The following is a 13,089-nucleotide window of genomic DNA, read 5'->3' on the forward strand; positions in this document are numbered from 1 at the left end:
CGTGTGTAGCACTTTTTATACCACTTGTAAACAAACTTCGATTACACGATCCACTCAAAAAAAAAAAGATGCAAACGAACGCACGTACGCCACTGAACACTGTGTGATCTTGTGATGAGCGATCGCGGTTTGTCCTAACTTCAAACTAGCGGATGAATGGTTCGTATGGTGCGCCGCATATCAACAATGTATCGGACCTGGGGCGGGGTGAGTTGTTTAGTGATATTAGAGTCTATATGTAGCAACGCACGCTTGAAGCGAAAATAAACACTGACCGACTTCTTCCTGCTAGGACTTGATAATGATTTGAATTGGCTCATATTAAGCGCTACATTGTGCGTTGTGTGGTACATTGTAGCTATCGCCGGATTGGATGAGCAATTAAGCAGCTTTACAATGACTATTTTAAGTTTGTTCTATCCAGCATACGAAACCATGCACCGCATTCACCTGTAATCGTATCCAATTTCATGGCCACAAACACAATCGGAAGCATTCGCTCTGTAAACCACACAACACATGACATCTCACTTCCTTCGCAAAGCCTGGTAGCTGTGTATATCTGTTGTGGAATCTTTTCGCATGCCTGCACATCAATCGGGTCCAACAATCTCGGCTTCGCATATCCCCATACGGTGTACTTCTCGGTTTTGTATTTATCATCTGACCGTGTGGCATTTCCAGCTCGGAGTTCTCTCGTCTCTTATTTATCTCTTCTCAGATTCCCTATTCTGTCTGCGCGAAACGCGAAACAGGAAGCAGATTGCTTCATTTCCTGATCGTATGTTTTTTTTTTGTCCTCACTTTGCTCTTGTCTTTCAGGGCCTATCTCAGTAATAGAGTCTTCTATTTCTCGCACGAAGAAGAGGAAAGATAATTCATATCAAAAATCATCCCAATGATGATTAAGCTGGGGAACAGGCTGCTTACAACCGCTTTTGTCTCATGAAGCCGTTCATTCTTCGCAGCGCATCTTCATCCTCAGCCAAAAGGTGATCTGCACGAACAGGTACATCGGTGGACACGCATGCTCGTCTCAAGAGAGCTTGCTTTAACACAGAAAAACACACAATGTCCTTCGTGACAAGGTATGCACAAAAGAGCCTCACAAAGCAATCAACATATCCTGTCTACGTACGGTGCTTGCTTTTCCCTTTTCTTCACCGGAAACGATGCGGTTTTGGAACGTTTGAATGATAACGAAAAAAGATCACGCGCTGTGTTTCCTGGTGTCTTACCAGAAACATCAGAATATTCAGGATGCAATTTGCACTTGGATTTTTGTTCTCGATCTTGTTTGATTTTTTAAAAGAGCCTCATACACGTCAAGGTAAATAGCGAGAGATCAAATATAAATGTTATGACATGGAAAACCTAAAAGACTAAATCTAATGTTTGAAGAGGTCCTTCAAAAATTGAGATCCCATTTTTCCTCAACCAACAAAAAAGGTATGCGGCCCAGATTTTGTGTAACATGTTCAGATAAACTACTCTATCCTTAGACCCTGTTCAAGAGATATTCACCGCGTGTCATAAAACCTTCCCAAAGTCATGCGCACAATTTACAACACCCGCATCTAATTATTGGGCTCTAATCTGGAATAGATTTGCAAAGCAAAACTTAACCATAAACCAGCAATGTTCAAGTAAACTGCTTGCGGCATAAAATCGAACTCAGCTCCTTTATTTTGGCAAACAGTACAGCGCACATAAATCTCAATCGTAGGGTCTTAAGGGTACCTAAGGTGGTAGTTAACTTATCGCACTCGTGGACGTCCAAAACTGTGGACATAAAATATTTCAATGCTCGTTAAATGGAGAGAAGAAGAAAAACATACGAAACAACACAGAAAATATTTCACCTCTCGCCTGCGGTTCAAAAGGTGAAATGGACGAAATTCCCAATGTTAATGTAACATATCTGCCACACCACACCATGAAGACTCGTAAAAACAAAGCAACAGTTCTTAAAATGTGTCGCGGTGTAAGTAGGAGGAATCTTCTACGCGCAGAAAAAGAAAAATTAAAGCAGAAAATGGTACTAAATTTTCCTATGTGCCCGACCAACACTCGCTGCTGTGTACATTCTAATCAGCTATGTTTTGTGATACCTCATTTTTCCTGCTTTTCCATTCGGATGGGAGGGAAGGGGGGAGAGTGGGGGGGGGGGGGGGTAAAAACAAAATCGGCCATAAAACGTAAACGAGTAAAGGAAATTTGTCACGTAAAAAAAATGACCCAATGATTTCTTTTTTAATATCGCACTTCGTTTTTGGCACTCCATGTGTTTTGTTCGTGTGTGTGTGTGTGTGTGTGTGTGTGTGTGTGTGTGTGTGTGTGTGTGTGTGTGGCTTCATTTGCGTACAAAAAATACCACAAAAACAAAAAGAAGGCAAAATAATCGCCCGACACACCACGGTTAATAATCATCGAAGTTATTTGCACGACCGAACTAACCGAGACCCCACTATAACTCTATTACGTCCCATTTCGCTCCTTGTTTTCCTGCTGCGTGTATTCTCCCCCTGTTCTTGTGGGGGTAAGGATTTTTATATTGAACAAGCACGCTTTCTCATACAAGCGAGAGTCCGCCAAAAATCCCAATTATTCAATCATAAAACAGCGACTGTAATCGCACCGAGGGAAAGGAAAATATCTTCCCAACATTCCCGCTCCTGGTATACAGGTTGCTGTATATTTTACTTTTCTTGTGGTTGAAAAGATTTTGGAAGGGGCGAAGGGGGGCCTATTTTCTCCGCCACATTTACACACACACAAAATAAGCGATAAAATTTATGCAAATCAGATAAGGTAGTCAGGGCATTGTTGCACGATTAAAAGAATCACACAAACCACACATTGGAGCATGGAGGATTAGATTCCTAGATGGCAGAGCAGCTATTTTCCATCGAACAAATTCTGGTATAGTTTTATTGGCTAAATGGATGGTGGGCAAAGTAGTCGGCCTGGGCAAACGGGCCCATTAGAAGACGAAAAAAAAAGCGCACAAAACAGCAAACTGTTTAATCATAATTAATTGAATTCTATAATCATGTTTTCGTTGGTGAGGCAGGCTCACTCTATTCGTGAGCGATAAGAAGCTGAACCTTCTCGCACAAAAGCCATAATATACACGCTGATCGCACGCAATAGCTTTCGCGAGCAATATTGATGGTAAACATCCTTTTCTTATCTGTAAGGGTGAGGTCCACAAAACGGAGTTTCATACCTGGCATCATTAATTCGATATCAACCATAGCATGGATGGTTTTGGTTTATCCACTTTACACGCTATGATGCCGCTGTTTTCCACTAGATGGCACGTTTTAAGTGTTTTGGATTTGTTCAAACACACAACGGAGAAATTGAAGGAATATATCTTTTACACTCGTTTACACACTATCTCGCTGCTCTGGATGTCTTCAACCTTTTTTGATCGATTTTACTCCATATTAATAGATCACACTTTTAGTAAGTATTTTTTTTTTCTTAAAAACACAATAAACTTTTCACAAACTTTTTTTCCTTGGGTCTTGGAATTTCGTAGGATCGTTTAAATCAAATTTTTCCATTTAGAACGTTTCCATCGCTCCAATGCTCAATCACGGTCACATTAGATTATTTTTTTCTCTTCACTTCGCTTCCACAAGCTCACTTGATCAAATATTCTTTTTCATCTATTTATTCAATTTTCACTCTTCAACCATTATCAACACGCACACACTACAGTTTGGACCTTCGGGCCGTGATTTTCCACGGTGAATCCTTTTCCCGGCACCAAACCAATCTCTCCGAACGAAACCGCCAGACCGTAACGGGTAAACCGAGCAGCAGCAGCAGCGAAAGCGGCGACGCTGAACACGCTGCAGCAGTTGTCTGTCTGTGGGAGATGCTAAGAATAGAGTAAAAATTCTTCCCAACACACAGCGCACAGAGCACGGACATCATCGTTCTGAATCCGATCCGGGGCTCGATCCTGCTCACACTCGTGCACGTTTTGTCCCTTTTTTGCCCAGTCCGACCCTCCGACAATCAGTGCCACATCAGCGCAAGGGGTTGCTTTTCCACCGACCGCACGAAAAAGAAGCGTTCATTCAATCGAGAGAATACCACATTGCGAAAGCGAAAGAGAGAGAGAGAGAGAGAACGAGAGAGTAAGAAAAGCGAGTGAGAGGGAAAGAGATTGAATGAGGGGAAAATGAACTCAAGCGAGCGAATCTTCCACGAAGGGAAGAGGTAACAAGAGAATGAGTGAGAGTGGGAAAAGAGAGAGAGCGGAAAGATGGACGGGTGGTATCAAACATAACCCACAATGCCAGCACGATGATAAAAATAGTATTGCTCCCCCATTGTCAAAGGGATGGTCACTTCCTGCCTATGCGCAATGGCTGTGGAGATACAGCCCGAACGGCGCATCCTCGACACAGAATACATACACACAGACACAATGGTCCCGTCAGAAGTCACAATGCCCCCCCGTACATGATGCGAGGGTGACAGTGCCTCAAGGAGGAGCCTTCGAGATTTTTGGTGGAGGGTTTCGGGGGCACATCATGCTTCTCCATTGAATGTGCTTCAGATGGCACTACGGTGGCACACACATGCGCATGTATCCTTCCGCTATTCCACCGTTCAAAGGTGCCAGTGGGTTTATCTGTCGCTCGTTCTTGCTACCGGTTTCGGGAGCCTCGCGATTTCTCTCGACTCACTCGGTTCGTGTGCGCGGAAAGCAACAACGATTTGTCTTTGGTATGTGTCCTTTCTCGAGGTCATAGGGCGCACATGCATGAGGTGTCCGAACGGCCCGAGCGGGAATGAATGGATAAAGTCATCCGGACGTGACAAACTTCGGAAGGCGAAAAACTGAAGGAAGGGAGAGCATGCATTCAGACAACGAAGAGTATTTAAATCTGTTATTTGGCCATTGGAGAATGTTGTGTAACTTAGGCGACTATTAACAAAAAATATCTCTAAATTAAAAATGAATTCACGGTGGAATTGTCTACTTGCTCCTATGTGTCACCAAAGTATTTCCGTTTCCCGAGATGTGTTCATCTTCGAATTTCATGCTCAGATTTTCATAGCGACGTCTCTCTATTCCGCAGAAGAACAACAGAACTGGCAATGTATCTAAACATACACATATCTCCGATTCTCCACCACAGTTCATTCTAGCCTCTTGCGTGCCCAGCATCACCATCGTCATCATCAACATCATCATCATCCCGTTCTGTATCTGTGTGTTGCCGTTCTGTGTAATTCTATGCTGTATTTAGCTCCTCCTCTCCAATTATGCTACACACGGTAGCATAATTCCTCCATCAAGCCAACCAGTCAGTGCGCCGCAAACGTTACGCAAAAAAAAAAGATAAAACGCACACACATACACTGAGCCAAGAGAGATAAAGCCGAAGACAACCCACAGTCATTCGGAACGAAACAGATAGGGGATGATGATGCTGACAAACAAGGGTTGAATTGTCGTCGTCGTCGGGATCTAAGGGAGCGCGAGCGAAAGAGAGGGACACACACACACACAGTGAAGAGAATAGGGGATGATTTGCTGTTTGGGGAAGATTTCTATTTCACCGAGGACATTCGTACTTCGAGCCAGATCATCAAGCACGATTCGCGAGAATTCACACGCCTCGACCGATGATCGTCCGGGTGTCTCTCATTATCCGACAGAAGGCGGGATTTACAAGAGGATGATGCCGCGCAATTCTATAGGATGCATTTGCGACTACACTCTCTGCTCGTTATCTGGTGATGTATCTGTACCGACAGAATTCCAGCACAGCGAGCGCTACAGAGCGTGCGCACACAGTGTCCTCACGCGATTCCTCACATCAACAGTGTCGGTTCTGGGGGAAGAGGGTTGGGTTGAAGATAATCATTGCCAGTGAGATGAATTCTAGTTCTGATACACAACACCGGTTGTGATGATGGACAGGCTCTAAATCCGATCCTCGACGACACATAGTAGCTATAGCAACCGTAGCAAGCGACACTTACACTAACGCAGCTCACAATTCCGAGAGATGGCACACTGATAGCGTTGGGGGGGGGGGGGGGGGGGTTGGTTCGTGTGAGTACTCGGAGCACTGTCATGTATTGTGACGTTAATGTTGCCGTTCTGATGTTAGTAACACATAGCGTTTAGAATTGCGGGTTTAGGCGTAATGGCAGCAGCTAAAGTTGACTGTTGCCGAGAGCTACGTAAATTCTAGCAAAGAAAAATTAATTGTTAATGTCCCTCTCATACATTTCTGGTACACATTCAGTGGATTCCTTGAGGATCTTTCCCAAGCTGGAGAGATTTTTTTTTATATAATCTTCCAAAAGGGGAAGACCATCATCCTGATGCGGTAACAGCCATCCTTCCACGAACACGTTTTGTAACTCCATCGCTCCATGCTTGTACCTTTTTCGTGCACATACACAAGCCCGATCCAAAAACCCGAGGCACACCCATGTGGGTGCACATGTTTTCACTTCGTCCAATCGTCGTGGTTTATCTCCATTTATCTGTCAACGGTTCTAAATAAACGCCAACATGGTGGAGGCTGCTGTTGCTGCTGCGGAGGACAGAACGAGCATGCTGTGCTACTTTAGGAGGAAGGAAAAGTACGGCAAAGCGAGACCGACTGAGGTTTTACAGATTGCGGTGACTGCTGGTAGTAGTCACCGGGATATACACACTCAAGAGCATCGAGGATACATAAGACGTTAGCAACAGAGAGAAGCTGCAACATAGGGAAAAAAAGCCCGTTCACACTGAGGGTATCCGGCTGGGTAGAGTACGGGGACGAACGGGATGAAATGTAACGACTTTTTGCTATCATACCCACAGGGAGGACAGTTGGAGAATGTTGGTGGTCGTTCTGGAAACTGGAGGGTTCAAGGGTGCAGAGTCTGAGGCTTTATGTAACAATCTGTACGGATCGGTTCCATGAGTTGGTGGCGGTGGTGACTCGGGATGATGAAGTATGATCTCAGAGCAAATGGCAGATAACAAAATCCTGAGACCCGAACGAAAACAGACATTTTGACAAGAGAACGGCAGATAGTGGTGGGTGTGATATTTTTAGACACATTTTTATCATTTTCTTCTACTTAGGAACGTTCAGATATGAGGGTAAAAGTTGGTACAGTTGTCTACCAAAGTTTAAGTAGCGTATCATCTCACACAGACATGATTCGGTATTTATTCTCCAATTATTTAATCCCTCCGAAAAACTACAAAGCGTCTCAATACAATACACAACTTCGCTTCAAACAAAAGCAAAACGATCATCGTCCATGGGCTACCGATACGCCAGATAATCCCGTGGCCACCGTTAAAGGCGAGGTTATGCTCAATTTACCACCCCTTACGGTACGCGTTCTACAGTAGCATGCCAGATTTCCGCACCGATTCCACGCGAAAACCGCATGTACTTTCCCTATGCAAGCTGCTGCCTATCGCCGTATGTATTCCCCTTTACAGCTCAACTACCTCTCTGTCTGCCGTTTCCTTTAGCTTTTCCCCCGTCCTTTTGCTACCTTTTTTGTCACAAACATCCCATAAATGGTATAATAAAGTTGTTCGCACATTAATGCGGATTTTCTGGCCGTATATTGTTGGTGTATGTGCTGTTTCATCACTGCTGTTTGTGATTGTGTTTCCCGCTGTCTTTCCATTGCATTGCTTTGCCCCTTATTGCACTTTTTTTGCGTGGTTCATCGATTGAAGGTGAGCCAATGCGGGAAGCTAACCGGCGAGACATGTATACATTTTTATTTAACACCGGTTTTTGCTGGCTTGTTTGGCTATCGTCTTTTTGACCAAAAACGATCCTGATAATCGCACCCCCTGGTTGAAGCTGGTGGTTGTTTTTAAGGTAGAAAGCGGTGTTTTTCTTCTTGTGTGCTTTTGTTCGACATGCCATATGCTGCCACATAAACGACAGATTGCACCAATAATTGTTAATCCGATCTCGTTTGCTCAATGTGACAGACTATGATACGGTCGGATCGTTCAATTATCACCAGCAGGATTAGTTGCTCATTGAACATGATAAGTTGAAGAAAAATGTGGCCAAATAGAAACTATTTATATTAATTGCAATCAATTAAATTACATAACATACTATCATTTCTTCTTTTGATTATAATTGATTGATTTTAAAGATTTTCCAAACACGCAGAATATTCAGTTCAGGATGCTGTTACTGCTCTTTCGCCTCTTTCGGCTTTCATATCCATTTATTTCAATCGTTCCAAAGGAAAATAGATTGCATCATCAGAGCACACCTTTTCCATTCGAGTTCCCGAAGCTTCATTTTCTCTCGCTTTCGTTCCGATGCTACTGATATACGGAACATAATATTGATTTCACAACTGAAAGAAAACTTCTTCCACAACCTATAACACCGGTAAAGAATGCGTGCCGGGACTATCAAAAGGGATCGAGACGCTCGAACAATCGGATAGCGCTACATTTACACCGGGAATCGTATATATTTTCTTGGTTTTCGATCGCCAACACTCGCTACCATTCGGTCCCGTGTTCCACACCAGCTTACAAAAGCAGGACTAAGCATTCCGAGAAAAGAATCTCCGCACCAAGTATTTATATTTTATTTGTGTTGTGCACAAAAGCACACATTCCCAGGGACCATTTTCCCTTAATGGACCATCAAAGGACACGTTTTACGGGGGAACGCCAGAGCTGTTCGGATGCATCGCCGCCAAACCCGATAGCCACCCGAAACCTTGAGCAGTTCGATTTTTCTTCCCTTATCTTGCAGTACAATAGCTGTGGGTGGGAAAAATAAATGTTTTAAAGTGGAAAACTATTCCACCGCATCCGGGAAACCCTCCTGGTGTGGATTTCCTCGCCAGTCGTTTCCAATAGAATCGATGTTAAATTGAATGTGTTCAGCTTCTTTTTTTGCTTTCCTTTCCTTTCTATAGCGAAGCTATTATTTGCAGAAGCAGAAATCCTGAGTCTCCAGTCTCCTGAGAAGAACTCCAAGAAAAAAGGTGGATAAAATGTAATACCACCCTTCCTTCACTGGTCGGCACTGGTCACTGCCGCAAGCAAGGAAAATGCCGCGTGCAACTGCGGGATGACGCACAGCCACCACTATTTTCGCCGTACTTTCGTACTTATTGGCCGTTTGGCACATAAAAGTGACAAGTTATCCTTCTTTCTGTATGTGTGCTCGGTGACTCTCAATGGTACGATAAGGGAACGTGCATTGGACTGGTAAGAATGCAGTGAAAAAGTAGAGCAGTACTTAAGACAACAGTCTTTACACCTTATGGTTGGAATGTGCTATTTTTCACTCTCTCAACTGTGCATTGTCCAAGTCCTCGGGGGGAGCTAGTTACAGCCTTGCGCATTCTATTGAATGGGTTGAATTTATGGGCTTCTCTCAACAAACAGATTTATCTGATCACAACACAAATCGAATCACATTTTAAAGTGAAGTAAAGGATGAGATTGAATTTAAACGTCCTGATAGTATCACCAAGTTCTCTAAGGTGTCTTTCGATATTCTTCTTCCGTATCCGGAAAAAATCCCTTCGCGAATTCAATTCAACTCAAAGTATCGATGGTCGTTACAGTTTAAAATCGCTGGATGTAAATATATATTCATAAGCTGGTACTTAATAGAAGATCTGATAGGGGTTGTCCATATCCGGATGCCAATTTCCATATGGAAATTATTCCTCTGATAAAAGCCTTCGAGCAATGTATAAGAGTTTTTTTTTCCTATTTCTTACTGTTCCTAAGTCTTCCTTTCGTAGAGAAGTCACTAGACATGACATCTACAAGAATACAATCCTTCAGAAGAGCTCCAGGAACATCACAACTTACACATCAAACTCTCTCTTGCTTTTTGAACAAGCTCCACAGGCAGTCCCCGTTTTGCTACATTCAACAGTAGCTAGACGTCACGCAGTTCCGCCACTGTGCTAAGACCCCCTATATCTTAGGACTCTATCAAATATCGTGACCAAGGTTGAGCAGTACATATCTCACAGTACTATCACGACACTTTATGCTCAGCATTTGTGCCTCATGCCGTGCTTGGGTGACGTGGTAGAGTTGTCATCGAGCAACGAATACTCATACGCGCCCTTGGATGTACACGCTCCCAAGGAGTCGAATACAAATCCATCTGCGTGTATTGAAGGAATGTCAACGAGTAGTTAGTACCCCCTAAGGTGGTGAAGTTCGTTACTGTGTTGCCATGATTTTTACTGATAAAAAGCGATCGATGATGGGTCCTGGCAAGGGGGAAACAAGTACAACTAGCCTGCACGAGACAAACATTTGTCGTTGACCTTCAAACGGTAGTTTTGATGTGTGGAAAACCTATTGTGATATGTCATTAGAGCGAGAATTTCTCCTCCAAGAAATATCAAGTAACTTTCAATAAAAGGATTACCAGTGTAATTGATCCATAATACACTTTTGTGATGTACAAATAATCAAACAAATTCTACAGGCTTATGTTAATGTTTCAATTATAAACATATACACCGTGCTATAGACATTAAAGCGTGAAAATCCTATTCCACAGTCAGAAAACACTGGGGACATTATCATACAAACAAGCGTTCTGCTGTTCCTGCTGTCTTTTTCAAGACTCCCGTACCAGAAACCACTAATGCAAGCTAAATGCTTACAAGGCTAACATTACACGACACAACACGCGCACCGAGACCATCTTCGCACCTTCCATACCTTGTACTTCACACTGAGGGTTTGAAACGAAGGAACGACATAATCTTCCTATTTGAATGCAAACAGACACAAGCACAACACAACAAAAAACCAACTCGGCTCGGTTTCACGCTTGCTTAACGCTGTCGCACCAGACTTTATCAGAGGTACTAGGTATCAGGCACCAAGGTCCTCACCTCATTAGGATGTAAGAAAAGTGTGAAAAAGGGAATATGCAAACGTGGCCTCGAGTCGCGACTGTGAAGCTCATCATCAACGGGATCATTACACGCACCGAAACGACCCGCAAGATGCGTGTCCCTTTTCGCTGCCTGTGCCAGTTGGTAGAAGGGGTGAAACGGTGTGTGAAAATAGATAATCCTTTCTGTCAACTTGTTTTTTCCCCCATGCCGGCAATGTATTCTTCCGAGTGCATCATCATAAACGTATAATTTGAAGGTGTACAAAACGAATTTACATGAGGAGCGGCGTTAAATCCGGATCAATTTCTCGCTTCCCCAGGGAAGTACATCAAGCTATGAATGTTTATTGAATTTATTTCTTTCAAATGACAGATTCGTTGTTTATTAACCCTTTCCAAAGTTATATCGGAGTGTCTCATATCTGTCGAAATTTTAAATAATGCTTTGCTCTGAAGACCAAAAAAGGTAACAAATGCATCAGTTACACAGTGACAGATAAGCAAGCAGGTAAAAAGCGCGATGTGACGGTTAGTGTTGGACAAGCCATTAGGTAAATGTTATCTATCTATATTGTACTTAAAGGGGAAGAAAGATCTTTGACTTAAGGGGAAGATCTTCAGGATGCATAGTTCCTTTTAGATCCTCTCTAAGTTTTATGCATAGGATCAGTTTTTATTGGGATGATTTAAGGTTTTGCTCTTTTCGCCAATAGTATGAATAAATTATGGATTGACTTTTATAACCTTTTTACCGATGCAAAAAACTAAATTCAGTTCATTCCCCATACAGTTTGCTGCATGCATTTTATCCTGGAAAAGGATGCATTTCCCTAGAATTTTTGTTGATTGAGTAATAAATTCTGCTAAAAGGTTCATAAATTACCTAAAAAGATCTTACTAAAGCGGAAAAATCTCTCCCTATGATATGGATTCCATGTGTTGATGTGATAATAAATTTATGATTATTTTCCTCGCCACTAAAGATGATCCGTTTTGTGTTTCTTTTTTAACTCAATTTCACGGTCGGTTGAAGCGACCAGTTTGCTTTTCGCACACATCACATTTGTGCGCTAGCCCTCCGGTTGGGTACTTGTTTGCTGCCAGCCTACCAAGGGCGTTATGTCTCTCTATGGACGAGTGCAGATAAAAGCACAAACCCCTGGCTGATTGGTCCTGGTTGCATGCAAAATAATACACGCTCGAGTGGATGATAAAACATCATTTAAAATTCAATCCCATTCGTTCAGCCGGCAGGATGACTACCCAGCTTGGACAGCAGCAACAGCCCATTGACATGAGTTGATCTGTTCTCGAAGCGAAATGAGCACCGAGAGCTGTGCAAACATGGGGCCAACGCTAGTAAAGCCTACCAAAACCGACCAACCAGTATGATGCCGCCGGTGGGAAGTTCATGGGTAAACATTCCGGATGTTTCCGCCCGAAGGAACTAACCAGGAAAAAATAACAACACTCCTCACCAGAATAGACGAGGGACGGCCCGGACGAGCAGAGCAGATAAACAAAGCCACCTGACATACGCTCAAAAAGGCAGAGAATGAAGTGAGTTTACAACGAGTTGTTTAACGACTTATTTAATTTAATCTACTTAAGAATTGTTGTGCAGAAAATTTGGTGAAGCAATTTCATTAACACAAACTTTCTTAAATGAGAAGAAAATTGAAAACTAACGAATTTTGTAATAAATTCCAAAAGCTCCAACACCTCAATAACTTTGTCGATTACCTTGAACACATTGGTTCTCCCAGTGGTGCGCATATCAACGCCCTTAATCTGTTTCTTATCCATTGCCATTTCGTTCTGCACACGTGAGTTAAATTACCGTTTGATATGAGTTTGCAACTGCAGCTACCAACGGTCTCTCATCTACAATATTAATTTGTGATTCGTTCCACCGATGACAGTACACAAACGTCTACCACCGTACCGAATGCTTTAGATTAGAACCGGCTCGTATTACTGCCAGTGAGGAAAAATATCTTCAAACAACAAACATCACTTCTAGTGTCAAGCATTCATTCCGTACCACATTAACGCGGCTGTAACTGATAGGCGATATGTGTACCGAGCCAAGTGCACACACAGCATGCAAGCGTGTGAACAATATCCGAACGAACGGGTTAGCGCACCATCAGATGAAGCGTGAAAT

General features: G+C 43.0%; 3 protein-coding genes across 4 annotated transcripts in view; 1 reads left to right on the forward strand and 2 right to left on the reverse strand.

Annotated features, from left to right (window-relative positions):
* Positions 1–13,089, reverse strand: part of LOC126565385 (dual specificity protein phosphatase 3) — a 471,876-nt gene that overhangs the window by 301,332 nt on the left and 157,455 nt on the right. The gene's annotated exons all lie outside the window — the stretch shown is intronic.
* LOC126563889 (transcription factor hamlet) overlaps positions 1–13,089 on the reverse strand; it is a 90,606-nt gene that overhangs the window by 40,579 nt on the left and 36,938 nt on the right. Inside the window, exon 1 of one of the 2 annotated variants that reach the window (XM_050220677.1) lies at positions 3,230–3,313. The exons of the other annotated variant lie outside the window; for it this stretch is intronic. Within the exon in view, the coding sequence (XP_050076634.1) occupies positions 3,230–3,257 (28 nt within the window). The 5' untranslated portion in view covers positions 3,258–3,313. Of the gene's footprint in view, positions 1–3,229; positions 3,314–13,089 lie in introns of those variants that run through there. 2 annotated transcript variants of the gene reach the window in all.
* The window catches only part of LOC126563978 (dual specificity tyrosine-phosphorylation-regulated kinase mbk-2-like), a 114,049-nt gene that overhangs the window by 2,664 nt on the left and 98,296 nt on the right, over positions 1–13,089 (forward strand). The window lies entirely within an intron of this gene.

Source organism: Anopheles maculipalpis, chromosome 3RL (assembly GCF_943734695.1).
Source record: "Anopheles maculipalpis chromosome 3RL, idAnoMacuDA_375_x, whole genome shotgun sequence".
NCBI classification, from domain to species: domain Eukaryota; kingdom Metazoa; phylum Arthropoda; class Insecta; order Diptera; family Culicidae; genus Anopheles; species Anopheles maculipalpis.